The sequence below is a fragment of the Giraffa tippelskirchi genome, chromosome 3, assembly GCF_054371585.1.
Source record: "Giraffa tippelskirchi isolate mGirTip1 chromosome 3, T2T-mGirTip1v1.2.pri, whole genome shotgun sequence".
Lineage (NCBI taxonomy): Eukaryota > Metazoa > Chordata > Mammalia > Artiodactyla > Giraffidae > Giraffa > Giraffa tippelskirchi.
Genome location: NC_137277.1, coordinates 99593834 through 99612309, shown reverse-complemented (window position 1 = coordinate 99612309; position 18476 = coordinate 99593834). Strand labels below are relative to the sequence as shown.

Genomic DNA, 18476 nt, shown 5'->3' with positions numbered 1-18476 from the left:
TGAATATTAAACACCAAATTCAAGATAATGGTTTCTACTGGAGAGAAGAGGAGAGAGAGGAATAAGATCCAGGAAAGAGAAACCAGGGGATTTCATTGTATCTATAATACTTTATTTCTCAAAAAACTTGAAGCAAATGTAGCAAACTAGCAAGATTTGCTAGACCTAGGTCAGGTTTGCCAAAGCTCATTGTGTTATTGTCTGTACTTTTTCAGTACATTTAAAGAAGCTCACAATTTTAAAAACTAGGTGTGAGAGAAAACTTCTGTCGTTCTGTAAAAGAATCTGAAAACAATACTGTCTGAGGTTGGGTTCTCACTGAAGTGGAGTTTTCATGCAGTGTTTATTGTAGATCAGCTCTTATGGAGGAGAGGGGAAGAAAAAGCAGGCTTGGGCACAGGGAGGGTCCAAATACTATGCCAGGGAGTTAAGCTGATGGCAAACTCTGAAGCACGTCTGAGCCCGGCTTTTCTCTTCTCATCTCAGTCAGTGCTGCACGCAGCGTGCCCAGAACGATATAACTTCCTTGGTCACGAAGACTCTCTTCATCTGAGGGACCCCTGAAGGCATGACCTGTGGGGCAGCGAGTCCTTCCTTGGGCCTCCTCAGCCACACATTTCTGTCTCCCATACAAGATCATGAAAGTGAATCTTTATGTTTTCCTCTGTCCCCTTGACTCTCAGAGAATGATTATCGATATACTTACCTGAGAGAGGTGAAGTAAATATAAGCAAAAGCTTCCAAACACATGTGAACTGACTCCATTTTTATAGCATGTCAGTAGCCTTGACTGTCTTTCTAACCTTGATTATGGTCTTGTTTAACAGAATTTAAGGGGAAGTTGTCATGTACTAAATCAATGGCAGATACTTTTAACATTATTTCCTTGCTCTTCTCAAAGGATCCTCCCATAATTTAGACACCCAGTTTTGGAGGCGGTGGTAAGGATCAGATTTCACACATTATGTTTAGAGGATTAAAAAAAATTAAAATTTAAAATTTATGGATGGTATCACAGCATAATCCTCTTGATGAATGTTATTTTGGAAAGCATTAGATGTGTTTTTATATGACTGTGTAATACTGTCTTCCTTGTCAATCAGTCTTAAGAATCCAGTGGAGACAAAATTGTCAAATATTTATATCGTACTCATTCGGCAGTCACATGTGGGAGTTCAACTTATATTCTGTGGAATTAGTATAATATTAATAATTTTACAACAAAGCATACATATATTTCACTTGTAAATGTTCACAAGAATTAGGTAACCTGTACAGATTCCATGCTTTACAGCTTCCTGAGAGTCTGCTGTGGGAACTTTAACTATGTTCTACTGATGAGAAGGGTGGGCAAATAATGGGTGAAATGGGTTTGATAAAAGTAGCCGTTGATGTTCAATATTACAGACTCTGCTACTAGGAGGGATGCAATGTGGACTTTACTCAGTCCAAATGAGTGTTAAAGGAATTGCCCAGCTTCTAAAAAAATCAGCTGTATCGTGGGTACTGAGGCTCTTCTTATAACTTGACAACTGTAAATGGTTTCTAGAGGTCTATCAGTCAGAGTTTCTAGTTGCAAGAAAAAGAGACTAATATGGCTAATTATGTGGGGGAAAAATACTAATTAGTGGTTATTCGTGAATTCCCGTTTGTTGCCAGGACTGGAGAACAAACCTTGAGACGAAGCTCTCAGGAATAGTGTCCAAATCAAGGAAACACTGGCGCTGCCATCAGGTATAAACATAGTTTGTGTGGAGGTTATTTCCATGTTAGAAACTCAGCCTCGATTTCTACTACAGGAAGTGCAGCAAGAAGGTGAAAGGAAGAGAGGAAACGAGCTTCACGTTTTCTGATGTCAGCATCTTGGTTTCAGCATCCTGGTCACAGTCTGGCATCTTCTCAGCAGAGCTGAAGTTGCCTATATCTGCTTCAGAGGGAAGGAATTATGGGACATTAAGTTCCAGTGTCTGCCTTCAAGCAGGAAATTTCCCAAATATTTCCTTGAAAGGAAGCTCAAAAGGCCATAGGCAGCTATAGACGTAAAAAAAAAAAAAAAAAAACCACTAAAATAGGTATTTTTTTTCTATGAATGGAAATTGTTTTACTGTTTTAGTTTGAAACATACCTTAATCCTATCCTGATAACTTTTGGCCATCCCAAAATGAAGAAAACGCTCTAGTCCTCAATCCCTAGTAGCCACTGAACTGAGAACTCAAAAGTTATATAATGGGTTTGGGAATATTTGGAGATTCACGGATGGGCCTTTCCTGGCCCATCTTGGTACAAGCAGCCAGTCTTCCAGGAAAAGAGGTGTATAATAAACAATCTGCAGTGGTATAGAATCCAACTGCCAGTGCATGAGACTCAGATTTGATTCCTGGATCAGGAAGATCCCCTGGAGAGGAAAATGGCAACCCACTCCAGTATTCTTGCCTGGAAAATCCTATGGACAGAGGAACCTGGCAGGGTACAGTCCATGGAGTCACACAGAGTTAGATCCTATAGTCCTTGGGGTCACAAAGAGTCAGACATGGCTGAGCAACTGAGCATACACACACATAAAATAATTGAAAGAATGGAAGTGTATCACAAAAGCTACAATGCTATTTAAGGACAAAGACTGTGAAGTAAATGTAATAGTATTTGTCCTTAAAATCAGTAATCCTAGCCTGGTACTGAATATTGTGCAATTATTATCTATCTGGGGTTTTGTGGCCAAACAATGATCAGAAGCCTGTGACCTAGGAATTCTTAAGTAGAGGTAGGCAGTGTCCCCCTTACCCACTATGATCCTGTTTTACAGCATTGTTGGGCCAACAATTCAGTTCAGTTCAGTTCAGTTGCTCAGTCGTGTCCAACTCTTTGCGACCCCATGAATCGCAGCATGCCAGGCCCCCCTGTCCATCACCAACCCCTGGAGTTTACCCAAAATCATGTCCATTGAGTTGTTGATGCCATCCAACCATCTCATCCTTTGTCGTCCCCTTCTCCTCCTGCCCTCAATCTTGCCCAGCATCAGGGTCTTTTCCAATGAGTCAGCTCTTGCATCAGGTGGCCAAAGTATTGGAGTTTCAGCTTCAACATCAGTCCTTCCAATGAACACCCAGGACTGATCTCCTTTAGGATGGAGTGGTTGGATCTCCTTGTAGTCCAAGGGACTCTTAAGAGTCTTCTCCAATACCACAGTTCAAAAGCACCAACTCTTCGGCACTCAGCTTTCTTTATAGTCCAACTCTCATATCCATACACGACCACTGGAAAAACCATAGCATTGACTAGACGGACCTTTGTTGGCAAAGTAATGTCTCTGCTTTCTAATATGCTGTCTAGGTTGGTCATAACGTTCCTTCCAAAGAGTAAGCGTCTTTTAATTTCATGGCTGCAGTCACCATCTGCAGTGATTTTGGAGCCCCCCAAAATAAAGTCTGTCACTGTTTCCACTGTTTCCCCATCTATCTGCCATGAAATGATGGAACCAGATGCCATGATCTTAGTTTTCTGAACGTTGAGCTTTAAGCCAACTTTTTCACTCTCCTCTTTCACTTTCATCAAGAGGCTCTTTACTTCTTCACTTTCTGCCATAAGGGTGGTGTCATCTGCATATCTGAGGTTATTGATATTTCTCCTGGCAATCTTGATTCCAGCTTGTACTTCATCCAGCCCAGCATTTCTCCTGATGTACTCTGCATATAAGTTAAATAAGCAGGGTGACAATATACAGCCTTAAAGTACTCCTTTTCCTATTGGGAACCAGTCTGTTGTTCCATGTCCAGTTCTAACTTGCTTCCTGACCTGCATACAGATTTCTCAAGAGGCAGGTCAAGTGGTCTGGTATTTCTGTCTCTTTCAGAATTTTCCACAGTTTGTTGTGATCCACCCAGTAAAAGGCTTTGACATAGTAAAGCAGCAATAGATGTTTTTCTGGAACTCTCTTGCTTTTTCAGTGATCCAGCGGATGTTGCCCATTTGATCTCTGGTTCCTCTGCCTTTTCTAAATCCAGCTTAAACATCTGGAAGTTCATGGTTCACGTATTGTTGAAGCCTGGCTTGAAGAATTTTGAGCATTACGTTACTAGCGTTGTGAGATGAGTGAAATTGTGCAGTAGTTTGAGCATTCTTTGGCATTGCCTTTCTTAGGGATTGGAATGAAAACTGATCTTTTCCAGTCCTGTGGCCACTGCTGAGTTTTCCAAATTGCTGACATATTGAGTGCAACACTTTCACAGCATCATCTTTTAGAATTTGAAATAGCTTAACTGGAATTCCATCACTTCCACTAGCTTTGTTCATAGTGATGCTTCCTAAGCTCCATTTGACTTCACATTCCAGGATATCTGACTCTAGGTGAGTGATCACACCATCGTGATTATCTGGGTCATGAAGATCTTTTTTGTACAGTTCTTCTGTGTAACAACTCTTATTACTGCTGTATATTCTCCCACACCAACTGGGCTCCTCAGAAAAGGACTGTCAATATCAGAAAGCAATAAGAGTTGATGGACTGTTTTCTTAAGAATGATTCTAAGAATAGTTTGTAGAATTTGCTCAGCCAGTCCTGTCAAGTAGTTATACCTTTGCCTAATCTCATAGGGAGTTAATTCACTATCCAATTGAAGTTTATTTTACTGTCATAGATAGCATGTTGTCAATAATATTATTATTAACAGAACTAAGGTAGTTATATGTCTGATTATTTCCTTTGCTTAGGGTTCATCTCCCTGGTATTTTGAACCAGTAGTCAGTGTCCAATTAAACCACTTACAGTTCAGCATTTGCTTTGAGTAGGCTTATAAGAAGTTAATATGGCACAGGGGAGCTTGAGGTGTTATTGGAGATGTTATTTGTGGCTTTAAGCCTTTAGAGTATACATGATTTATAGATAGTTTATAGCATGGCATGCTTTCTATATATTAAAATCCTGTTAAGATAACAATGAGATAAGTACAAATAATGTTAAAACATTTCTCCTAGAATAGGATACTTGCCTTAGTGATACATCATAGTATGAAAAATATAATTTCTTTAGACAATCTTCCATCTTTTTAATACAATTTTAAGTTCTATATTATGACTCAGACTTTTTCATTATTTTTTCTCTTGTCCCTTCATACAGTGACACATGAATATTTGACGGTAGGAAAAATGTGTTTGTATTATAAATAAATATAACAAGACTTTTTGTGGGATTGTAATGATTTTTTTTTTTCTTAACAATTGAAAGGCTTTGTATCTAATACTGTCAAGCAATTCTCATCACAGGAATTTACTTTTTTTAACACTGGGCTAACATACAGTATGAGGGATGAAAATATTAGCTGTTGAGGATAAAGAGCTTATTTATATTGATTGGTGTGCCTCTAATATAAGGACTCTGCAACCCTTACGTTACGTCCCTGTGGCATAAGTACTATTTGAAGATCTCAATTAGAACCAAAGGAAAAAAGGGCCAAATGAGGATTTACGTATTTTCAGTTTCAAACAAAGACTGAAATTCTAGTGTTTAAGTTTGTAAGAGCTTCAAATCAGTAGGTTGTTTAGGCCCACAATTCCATCCAAAACCCTACTCTCATAAGGCCACACTATAGTGTTATGTTTTGGGCATGTTCCTGTGTTTCTTGTGACATACATGAATTCATGTATCTGCCTGAGCAAACCTGGTGCTTTATGTTCCTTTTATTTCCTTGAATCACAGGAGCTTCAGTTTCAGCGACTCACCCGAGAACTGGAGGTGGAAAGGCAGATTGTTGCCAGTCAGCTAGAAAGATGTAGGCTTGGAGCAGAATCACCAAGCATCGCCAGCACCAGGTACAGGGCCAATGGCTCTATCTTTTTAAATGCCTTTATCTTAACTGCCTTCAAGTCAAGGGCCATATTAATTGTCCTAGATGCAACGAATGATGCTTTTAGTGTTGTCACTGTTAACTTGTCTTCCTAAAATTGGTACCAAAAATGTCAATTTATTCTAATTTTGAGAAACCTCTTGCGATATTGATTATCCTTCAGTCTTGTACTTGAAGTGTTTTATCCGGCACTGGTACAGTTCTCTAGCAAAAGCCACTAAACTGCCTTTAGAAATTTGATTTATTATATGTAGACAAAGTTAATGAATGGTTTTAACAATTAATTGCTAATTATTTGGTAAAGCTAATTGATTTAGGAAGCCTGATATTGGTTTTTTGGTTTTTTTTCTTTTTAACTAAGAAATATTTCTAAATAATAGCATTTAGCTAGCTTTGAAAAATGCCTTCAATTTACCTTGAGTTTTCTAGAATTCTGTAAAAATACTATATGAAATAATTACTATTTGAAATAATTGTGTATTCAAATCAGCACAAACCCAGTATATTACTGGACCAAAAAAACCATTTAATCACAAGTATTGTTTTATATTTAAATAACCTGTTATGCTATTTAAAAACATCATTAGAATATGAATTACTGCCACAGCTCCAACTGGTGAATCACTGTTTATCCAATCTGTGGGTTTCTTTCTTAGTATTTACATATTCCAAGAAAGCCTACTATGCAATACTGCTGTTGCTTGCATTTTTAAGCTTAGTTGGTTTATTCCTAAGTAGGTGTGTGCCCGTAGTAACTTGTCTCTCAGTTGTTTCTAGCATCATAATTGTTGTACTTCTCTGTATCTCCTATTATTCATAGCCAAAAAATCCTTCTTGGTGAGTAGAATGCTGTTTGTAGCTGATTTTTGTCCATTTACAATTACTAGGCAGATAAATTGTGTTCTCATGAATTTTTTCATCTTTGATACTTAACAGTTATGCACATTAGTATGTTTAGTACAGCATAAAGCATGCAAATAAGATGAAAACTTTAAACACAGATATCAAATAATGTGAACATTTTTAAAAACATCAGTTTTTTATAGGAAGAGAAATTATAAGCAAGGTGTAAAATTATAAATCAAAAATTTCTAACTTATTTTATATAACTCAATTAGATAATTTATTAAGAAAGTTAAAATTGTCAAAACAAAAATTTGTTTTACTTTTACCCAGTTTTTTTTTAAGGTTATCTGTATCTTTAGCACAAAAAAAGAGCAATTCACAAGCTCAGTAATGTAGTGTTGAACATTTCCAAAAAGTATGAACCAACAGATTTTTTTCCAATATAATTTATAGTATTAGAAAATTTAAATCAATATTTAAAGAATTCAGTTAAGATGTTTATTCTGACAATTTAGACAACTAAAATGAACATAAAAGTTTCTCAGTAATCTCCTAGAAATACTTGATATTCAATAATACAGGTCAATTACTGGAGGCAATAGTAAAGGAGCAAAGAAAGTCCTCAGGTTCTAGAAATACAGAACCAGAGGCCAGGGTCACAAGTATTTGAGCTGCCAGTGCAGGAGGCCTGAGCACAGTCAAGCCCCCAGCAAAGCACTAGAGGTTTAATATTCCTTTAGGGATCAGAGAGTGAAGCCTTGTGTGCTCATGGTAGTACACTTGAACTTGGAAACATAAGCCATGGCCCTCAAATGAACTCTTGGACAACCCCGGGCTTGTACCCCCTGTGAATTTAGAGTCCAAATGTAACCGTATGCATTGTTCAGGAATCTCCAGCTGAGAAACTAACATCACCAAAGATGAGCTCACAGTCAGATAATTAAAAACTCAAGTCAAAAAAAAACTCAACCATGAGAAGAATCAGAGGCCAGAAGGTAGGACTTTAAACTAAGAACTTAATATCATAGGAGAAAGTCTGACAGGTATGCACAGGAAAACAAATAGAAATGCTTATTGTAACATTTGCAAAAGTAAAAGCTTAGAATCAAGATAGAAGTGGGAAATAAACTGTGAGTAAGTAAACTCAAGAGCCATTAAAATAACTACATGTGTCAACATGGACATCTTTGCAAAACAGACTTTTGAGTGAAAACTACAAGTTGCAAAAGAATAGATATGAGATTATCCTTATGAACATTTAAAAATATATGTGATACTGAATTTAAATAGTGTTTGATATTGTTTATACATCAGTGCATCTCTAGTAGAAGTATAAAAAATATTTCAGGGTGATACCAGTTTAAGATAGTGGTACCTCTAGGGAGGAAGGGAAGGAAGGAACTATTAGGAATTCAGCTTTAGCCAAATCTGTAACATTTAAGATTGCCATCTGAAATAAACATAACAAAAATATTAATATAGGTTAAACAAGGGGATTATTGGTACATGCATGGTGATTAGATACTTTTCTGTACTAAAAGTTTTAAAATATTAACAATTTAGGGTTACATAGTTTGAATTAGGTTATTCCACAAATTTGTTAGAAATTGGTTAGTAAAATGTTAGTGATTTGGGGCTTTGTGTCTCATTCTCAGTGCTCAGCTTGGTGCCTGGCATGGCACTGGAGCTCAGCCGGAGAATGTTGAGTGAATGAGTGGGTCCTGCAGAAATGGGAGCCTGGCTGACCCCAGAAAGCGGGGAAGTATGCACAGAATTGTGTGTCACACTGCGGTATTAGAGGCCCAAGAGGCACAGTAGTGTCTAGGATGTGTCCTAGAAGCAACTCGTGGCTTTTGAGGTTGGAAGAGTAAAGCTGGCCTTTGATTCTGGAGAACTGGGAACCCGTGAAGATGAGAGTCACCTACCGTTAGGTCTGTAAAGTAGACATGCTGAAACACGTTGTTATAGTTGGAGACAGTTGTTCTGATAGTGTAGGGTGAGGTCAGAATAAAGAGAGGCCAGGCAGCAGTACAGGAATCTGTTATGGAACCTTAGGGCTTGTGAAGAAAGTAGGTTTCTTTATTCTGTGAATTGTGCTTGGAATGATAACTGATCCACTTTGACTGTCCTGGTCCCATCTCAGTTGGATTCTTATGTATTCTTGATGTCCCCAACTAGGTGCTAACCAACTCTTACAGCCTTTCCCATATTTCTCCAGGGAAGTCACCTCTTCATCTGCATTGCAGGCGGATTCTTTACCAGCTGAGCCACAAGGGAAGCCCAAGAATACTGGAGTGGGTAGCCTATCCCTTCTCCAACAGATCTTCCCAACCCAGGAATCAAACCGGGGTCTCCTGAATTGCGGGCTGATTCTTTACCAACTGAGCTATGAGGGAAGCCCCACCTTTTGAATAAATGACTCTAATATTGTGGTAAATAATATACTGTGGAGCCCTTTCCCACATGGCTGTAAAGACCAGCGATTTGGTTTCCTCACACTTGCAGTACCAAAGATGAATTTTTGACCCTGCCATGAGGTGTCTCCATTTTATAGTAGGGAAACTGGACCTTTGCATGTGGTTACTTAGGAAGTGTCTTAAAAAGTGAGATAGACAGCTGCCTTTGGCAGTTCTCTTGCAATATGCCTTGTTGAGAATGTTAGAAAACTCTTAATGGTTATCGATGATTGCTAGGTTTTCTATTAATGACTGTTTGGAAGTAGTAGTCTTCTTAACAAGGTAGTAATAAAAATTCCCATTTCCAGTATGATTTTTCATTTGTTTTATTTACTACAAAAAAACATTAGTAACACTAGTAGTAACATCAACAATATCAATATACACTCTTCCTTAATCTGGAATTAATGGTGCTTATATCCGAAGATGATCTATCAGACCAAAAATAATTACTGCAAATTGAGAAATCTTGAAGGGGAGATAGGGGGTTAGTTAATAGAGAAATTAGAGACTTTCTGCCTTTGCACCAAGTATGCTATAGTTACCTGTGTATTTAATAGTTATCTATTTTAATATTTCACCTGATTAATGATAGGCTATAGCATAGTAAGCAAATTATACCTTCTCTGCATTTATACTGAGTATAATATAGTTATTTACATATTTAATTTCTTCCCTCGTTTAAAGTGGGCCTTGGAATCAGTTAACAGAGAAGATACCAATTTTCCACATTTATTTTGCATATACTACAGTTATCTATGTATCCAACATTTCACCTTATAGAAAGTAGGCTGTAGAATCTGTTTATTTCTGCATTTGTAGTGAGTACAATATAGTTATCTATGTACTACTAAATATTTTACCTCTCTATGTATTTGACATGTTTGGAAAGTTCAAAAACCAACAATGGATGAGGGAATTAGGGCAAAGATAAAAATTAGAAAAATAAGATGAAGGAAAGGTTAAAATAGTATACAAAATGTGTCTTATTATATACCATGCACTGGCTCAAAGTAGAGAGCCACTTTGACTCTGTCCTGTTTGCCAGGCTAAAGAAAGAAACATCAGTGAATTGCATGATTTAGAGTGTCTGGAAGATAAACACAAACCAGGTTGCTCAGGAGGATTTACTGTTCCTGGGGCTGAGACTTGAGAGGATTCTCTTGTGTGTCACTATTAGACCTCTGCATGATGAGGCAGGCAGCATGCTTGGTATTTTCTCTCTGAAGTACAATACAGTATCAGGCTCATAGGGTTCTCCCTTTGGTTGCTAAAGAGTTTATGAATGGATAGAGAAGCAACTTAGCTAAAGTAATTCTTAGCTAAAGTAATTCTCCAAGAGATCAATTCTGTCACTCCAGCTTGGTTGGGGAATGATAGTCAGCATATGTAGATGGAGGGGTCAATTTCAGGTCCTCTACGCAGCCTGCCATGGTGATGTTCTGTCTGCAGAGCCGCTTAGAGTCATGGGTGGCCTTGGGTTCCAAGGTGTGAGAGGTCCATGTTGGCAGATCGCTGTGCAGGTGCATGGTGCTCATGCCTTAGCAACAGAAATGGTCCTCAGGGAATGCTGAGGTATATACAGCTCATCTCAGGAGAATCTCATAGCACAGGCACCTCAGAGGAAAATAATGCCCTTTAAAATTCCTGCTTCCCATGGGCTGAGCAACAACCTTCAAATCCAAATTTTCATGAATGTAGGATTTATTCTTTTTCTCTTTGCAGTATCATCAGTGGGGTGTTTTTCTCACCTCAGCCGGTTTAGCAAGGGAACTTAGACTTACTCTGCCTACGTACGCTTCCAAGGACATAGAAGGGGACACGGGTGTCCAAAGCTACATTCTTTTTAACTGACTGTGGAGTTACTTAGCCAGTTTGTAAAGTTCAAGAAAATATAAAGAGAAAAATCCTTAATTCTATCATTCAGAGATAACCACTTTATTTTAGATCAAGTTTACTGCAGTGTAATTTACTTACAGTAAAATTTACCCTTGGTAGCATATGGTTTTATGGTTTTTGGCAATTTGTCATTTAATTGTATAACCACCATCATGGTCAATATATAAAATGTTAACCTTCCAAAAGAGGCATCCACTTCTAAAAATTTGCTGCATTTCGTTCTCTTCAAGAAAAATTAAGTTTGAGACAGTTCCCTCCAGCTAACTTTTTGTCTTGTTCCCAGAGCCCCACTTTGATATGCCACTTCTAAGTTTCAGTGGCTCCCACCAGCCTGAGGAGTTCTCAGGGAGACAAGTGCTTGGAGCTGCACCCAAAGGATGCTAATTTAGCGGTGGTTAGAGATGACTACCGGAGAAGGCAATGGCACCCACTCCAGTACTCTTGCCTGGAAAATCCCATGGACGGAGGAGCCTGGTAGGCTACAGTCCACGGGGTCACTAAGAGTCGGACACGACTGAGCGACTTCACTTTCACTTTTCCCTTTCATGCACTGGAGAAGGAAATGGCAACCCACTCCAGTATTCTTGCCTGGAAAATCCCAGGGACGGCGGAGCCTCGTGGGCTGCCGTCTATGGGGTCGCACAGAGTCGGACACGACTGAAGCGACTTAGCAGCAGCAGCAGCAGAGATGACTACAGCCTTCCCATGGCAAGCTGCACTCGGTGGGTAGAGGACTTGGCCAGGGGAACTACTGCAGGGTACATCCAGCCTTCCAGTATTGAAGTTATGGTCCACGTGTTTCATCCAAGCACAGAAATTACACTAGTGGTCAGCTTGCTGGGTAACAAAACTGTGGAAGGAGAAGAAAATATAGTTCAAAATGAAAAGTCAGTAAATATAAATATGATCTCACAATTCAAGAAATTATCTGTGAGATTTTATAGTACACAATTCCAAAACTGTTTCTAATAGCAGGCTTAGAATCTTAGCAATGCCCAGAAACAAAAATTTCACTTCTCATTTACTTCTTGATAAAGGAGAAAGTTTATTTCTTTGGGACACGTTGGTTCTACATATTTTACCTTCTAAGTAAATCATAGCTTGCCTGCTCCTTAAGATGAAGCACTAAATTTTCATTTATATTGAAGTCAAAAAGACATAGTTAAAAAGTGCATATTTTATTAATTGTGGAAAATGCTAATAATAACTTTAAAATTAAAGCTTAGTTTAAAACTGTTGCTTTGATTTTATTTATTTATTTATTTTTGCACTTGTTTTAAAATTTGTTTATGCTGGTTGGATGCAGTTGGCTCCTTTGCATTCTCTGTCCTTTAACTGACTGCCATTGGTGTTGGGAAGTTACTCTATACCCTGAAAAAATTCCTGTCCATATCTATCAACTAAATGAGGGGGAAAATGGGTGGCATTATTGAAATTAAAAAACTTCCCTCTCATCCTAAGATTATCTCTCCCTTTTGAGTTAGTTAAAGCTTTGCTAAAATAGAATTCTTTATGGTTTCAAAAAGGTCATACAATCCTGACAAATAGTCTTCTTATCACCATTTAAGAAAAGGACTCTGTTATTTTTTAATGAAAAGATTTGATTCCCCACTGCCATTCAGACTTTTTTTTTAATACTTTATAGGATCATCTGCTAGTGCCCATCAGGCTTCTATTGATACTATTAAAAATTCTAAAAATGCCTTAGGGCTGACAATCACAGAAAAGGCTCTTTCATGGGTCAGGTCTTTTCTTCAGCAAATATTTTTAAGTCATTGTGAAATACATTTCCTCAAATGGAGAGTCTTTGAAAAGACTGAATGCTTATGCTTTGACAGCTTTATTACTTATTTAATGTACCGCTTGAGGAAGATGCTTGATAAAGTTTTGTCCCTTTGACCTTCAGTACTCTTACCAGCCAAAACCTGTATTTTTATAATAGTAATTTTATTGAGATATATTTCATATATCATAAATTTGATACTTTTAACTGATGAATACTTCAGTAATTTTCAGTATATTCACAGAGCTGTGCAGTCATCACCACTGTCTAATTTTAGAACATTTTCACCATTCCGAAAAGAAACACGCTACCCATTAGCACACTTCCCTGGTGGCTCAATGGTAAATAATATACCTGCAATGTGGGACACACAGGTTCGATCCCTGCGTTGGGAAGATCCCCTGGAAAAGGGAATGGCACCTCACTCTGGTATTCTTGCTTGGCGAATCTTATGGACAGAAGCCTGGCAGGATACAGTCCATGGGATCCCAGAGAATCAGATACGACTGAGTGACTTACACACACACTCATTAACACTCCTTCCCTATTCTTCCTTCCCCCTGCCCCTGGGAACCAATAATCTATTTTCTGTCTCTATGGGTTTGCCTATTCTGGACGTTTCCTATATGTGACATCATATGATATATAGCCTTTTGTAACTGGCTTCTTTCACTTACCATGGTAATTTCAAGGTTCATCCATGTTTTAAATATCAGTTCTTTATCCCTTTTTATCTCCAAATAATATTTCACTATATGGATATACCATATGTACATATATGGATTACAAGCTGGATTTAGAAAAGGCAGAGGAACCAGAGATCAAATTGCCAACATCTGGTGGATCATAGAAAAAGCAAGGGAATTCCAAAAAAAAGCATCGACTTCTGCTTAATTGACTATGCTAAAGCCTTTGACTATGTGGATCACAACAAACTGGGACATGCTTAAAGAAATGGGAATACCAGACTGCATTACCTGTCTTCCTGAGAAACCTGTATACTGGTCAAGAAGCAACAGTTAGAATCTGACATAGAGCAACAGACTGGTTCAAAATTGGGAAAAGAGTATGTTAAAGCTATATGTTGTCACCTTGCTTTTTTAACTTCTATACAGAGTATATCATGCAAAATGCTGGGCTGGATGACTCACAAGCTAGAATCAAGATTGCCAGGAGAAATATCAACAGCCTCAGATGTACAAATAACAGATGATACCTCTTTAACGGCAGAAAGTGAAGAGGAACTAAAGAGCCTCTTGATGAAGGTGAAAGAGGAGAGTGAAAAAACTGGCTTAAAACTCAACATTCCAAAACTAAGATCATGGCATCAGGTCCCATCAGTTCAATTCAGTTTAGTTCAGTTGCTCTGTCGTGTCCAACTCTTTGCGACCCCATGGACTACAGCACGCCAGGCTTCCCTGTCCATCACCAACTCCCAGAGCCTGCTCAAACTCATGTGCATCATGTCGGTGATTCCATCCAACCATCTCATCCTCTGTCATCCCCTTCTCCTCCTGCCTTCAGTCTTTCCCAGCATCAGGGTCTTTTCCAATGAGTCAGTTCTTCGCATCAGGTGGCCCAAGTATTGGAGTTTCATCTTCAGCATCAGTCCTTCCAATGAATATTCAGTTCCCATCACTTCATGGCAAACAAATGGAGAAAAAATGGAAAGAGTAACAGATTTTATTTTCTTGGGTTCCAAAATCACTGTGGATGATGACTACAGCCACAAAATTAAAAGATTCTTGCCCCTTGATAGAAAAACTATGACAAACCTGGACAGCATATTAAAAAGCAGAGACATCACTTTGCCACCAAAGGTCCATATAATTGAAGCTATGATTTTTCCAGTAGTTGACACTGGATGTGAGAGTTGGACTGTAAAGAAGGCTAAGCACTGAAGAATTGATGCTTTTGAACTGTGGTGCTGGAGAAGACTCTTGAGAGAGTCTTGGACAGTAAGGAGAGCAAGCCAGTCAATCCTAAAAGAAATCAGTCCTGAATATTCATTGGAAGGACTGATGCTGAAGCTCCAATACTTTGGCCACCTGATGCAAAGAGCCAACTCTTTGGAAAAGACTCTGATGCTAGGAAAGATTGAGGGCAAGAGGAGAAGGGGGTGACAGAGGGATGAATAGTGAAGGACAGGAAAGTCTGGCATGCTGTCCATGAGGTTGCAAAGAGTCAGACAAGGCTTAGTGACTGAACAACAACATGGATATACTACATTTTGATTATTCTTTTATCACCTAATGGGTTTTTTGATTGTTTCCAGGCTTTTTAGCAACTGAGAATAATGCTATGTCTCAGGTTTTAGGAGGAGAACATCCCAAGGGTTCTGCTCCAGGCATTCTTACTTTGGCATCAGGGAGAGACACAGAGAGTAGTCAAGATTCCCCTCTTGGGCCTCTCTGTCTAAGGCTCTGTCTGAGCCTCTCCTGCTCCCTCCAAAGGACTTGCCTGCTTTTCTCTCTCCTTTGCTCTGTTATGGTAAACCGTTGAATGTTGCTGAATTGGCTGAGTTAGTTTTAAGTGTGTAGTATGTAAGCTGTTTGGGAGTTCTCTGACATTCATCAATCAGCATATAGTTCACCATATTTCCTCTTTTCACCTTGTATTTGGTCACTGGTGACCCTTAATGGTCAAACAAATAAAAGCTCTCTATGTTGACTTAAAATTCAGACTAAATGAAGAATAAACTATTTGATATTTGAATGTAATTATCAGAAACCCTCTTTGGGATCTCTATAGTGAATATTTAATAAATGGATGCTCTTCTGAACAAATTTAGTAACAGTGTATGTTTATGATTCAACTCTCCTGTGTTAACACAGTAAAAGTAACACATCTGAAAGATACAAATGAGTTTGTGGCTGACTACAGCTCTATATAAGTCCTTTTCTGGAGCAAATTGCTCAAGCAAGTTCTTTCAAAAGGCGTTTTAATTGATACCTCACAATGCCATTGCTATCACAAGCCAGTTTCATCTGGAACATACAGATCCAAGTGGCAACTATCTCTCTACATTTCAATTAAATTCCATAAACTAAGTCTTATGTAGGGCATGAGCTCAAAGTAATTCAACCACTGTTCCATTAAGATGACCTATTTTAATCTAAGAAACGTGACCATATAGAATTTGGATTTTAAGCCATGTAATAGTATCATAAATATTAGAATCTTTTATGGATCTGAAACATTAAACAACAAAATGCTGTAATCATAGTGAATAAATATTTCAAAATGAATTAGTTATTACTTAAACTGAGCATTTTAAAATGTTAAGTTGGTGATGTGGTTAGAAGGAGCCACAAAAAGAGATCAAGTTTATAGTTGGCATAAAAGTTTCAGATTAAGACTATTTTAATACATTTGGTTAAATGCAGAAGCAGCCCAGGTGTATCAACTTTCCTAATTAACGAAGAGGAAAATACTTTTTAAAATTCAGAAGCCCATGCATCTAAAATATAGGTACCATGCCATTATTTAAGTATCTATTAAAAACTAATTAAAATAACATTATTTCATTTTCTGTAATTTTTCGTACTTCATTTCTATAATTGCAATTCTTAAAATAGGTAACAGTGATGAATTATTGAATCAATACAAGAATTATATTACTAGCCCCCACTCTTAGTCATTAGGTTTTTTTAAACCATGTGTATATATTGATTAATTATAAAGTAATTTAAATAGTCATATAGTGTATATCAGGATGCTTTTTGGAAAGATTTACTGCCTTATAGGAATTAATATAATAATTACTTTAATTCTATATTTTCTTATTACTTATTTTGCATTTTTAATCTTGAGAGATGTGAAAAATACTAAAAATTACAGAGAATGATATAACAAAAATTCAGATACATTGAATAGCATTGATAATTCATCATTTTGGCTTTTTATATAAAAAATATACTAAACATAAAATTCAAGACCTCTTTGTCCCATTCTCCCTCCCCAATAGGTATTAACTGAGATATAGCCTTAGTGTACTTTTATATAATATACGTACATCATATACATCCATGGCCTATGTTTTGTGTGCTTTTTTGTTGACATACACATATGATATACTTTGTGTGTCATTCATCTTGATTATTCAGTGTTTGAGATCGATTCGTATTGATAAGTGTAGATCTAGTTTATTTAACTGCTATTACTTATTTATGTCACAGGATATTGAACTCTCCATTCCCCTATTGAAGAACATTTATGTTACACTTGTAAGTATTTTAAGTAATACAGTAGTGAACATTTGGAGACCTATCTCCTGTTTTACATATATGAGGTTCTAGAAAAGGCACCATTAGAAGTAGAATACTTGGGACATAATGAATGCATGTTTTCCATTTTTCTAGATCTTGCTGAATTGCTTTCTCAGGTTACCACAACAATTGCACCCTCTCAAGCAGTGTGTGAAAAAGTTCCAGGTTCCCTCTCTTTCTCTCTTTTTTTTCCTTTTTAGCCAGCATTTGATATTAGGCATGCTCATTCTAATGTTTTCTTATTTTACTTTGCATTTTCTTGATGGCTGGTAGGGTTAAGTATCTTTTCACATCCTTTTGATATATTTGCATTTCCTCTTCTATTCATATCCTTTGCCTATTTTTCTAATGAGGAATTTGGTTTATTCTTTTCATTTCTATCATTAGTCTTATTGAGCTGGAACAACTCTGGGATATACATCTAAAATAGTGTAGGCCATGGTACACCACAACACAAAGAATACCTTCTTTTTTTTTTTTTTTTATTTTATAAATTTATTTATTTTAGTTGGGGGCTAATTACTTTACAATATTGTAATAGTTTTTGCCATACATTGACATGAATCAGCCATGGGTTTACATGTGTTCCCCTTCCTGGACCCTTCTTAATCTATTTTTAGAATGTAAATCTTTAGTGTATGACAAGTATGTAGGAGAAACCACCCTCTATATGTGATATATAAAAATGGATCCCAAATTCTCCAAATCTACCCAGACAGGTGATACTAACATTCCTTTTTATTTCTATATTTCCTTTAGTGATTGCATTTGTTTTCTTCTGCAGATGTTTATGATGGCTTCTCTAAATTCATTCAATAAATAGTATGCCTTTGCTTTATCACAGAGATACAAAATACAGAAGCCTGGAATTTCCACTCTACGAGGAGGGACCATTGTGTGTAATTAATTAGCCATATGACAAAGCAACTTAGAAGCATGAAATGTATGTCTATATTATTTTTTAATTTTTGAAGAGTGCTGTGTTGATCAGATTACATTGCCCTGTCTGTTTCCAGGGAGGCCTTACTTTGGTGTTTTTGATTCTCATATCTTTAGGTGAAATTACTTCTTTGTAATTATATTAGAGGGAAGAGAACAATAGCCATTGAGCACCTATGATATAGTAAACATTTTTGCTAGTTAATGTTTTGTACTCATTATCTGCTTATTGTTCAAGGGTTTCTGTTTTGGTTTGGTTTTGTTTGCTTTGGTTTTTATTATTATTGTAATAACATACAGTTACAATAATGTTAACCTGATTTTAACATTAAGATATTTTCTCTTAAAGATAATGTTATTCTATTGGTTTTCCACCATGCTGTCAAGAATTAGTTACTACCACTGTTTTGTCTCTCCTTCACAGAAACTTTGGATTGGCTGCTAT

The 18476-nt window shown here is 37.3% G+C and overlaps 1 protein-coding gene across 50 annotated transcripts in view; it reads left to right on the top strand.

The window, feature by feature from the left end:
* PKP4 (plakophilin 4) overlaps positions 1-18476 on the top strand; it is a 253827-nt gene that overhangs the window by 129197 nt on the left and 106154 nt on the right. For all 50 annotated transcript variants that reach the window (XM_081582869.1, XM_081582868.1, XM_081582864.1 and 47 more), the window contains one exon: positions 5693-5805. In XM_081582869.1, the coding sequence (XP_081438995.1) occupies positions 5693-5805 (113 nt within the window). The remainder of the gene's footprint in view (positions 1-5692; positions 5806-18476) is intronic.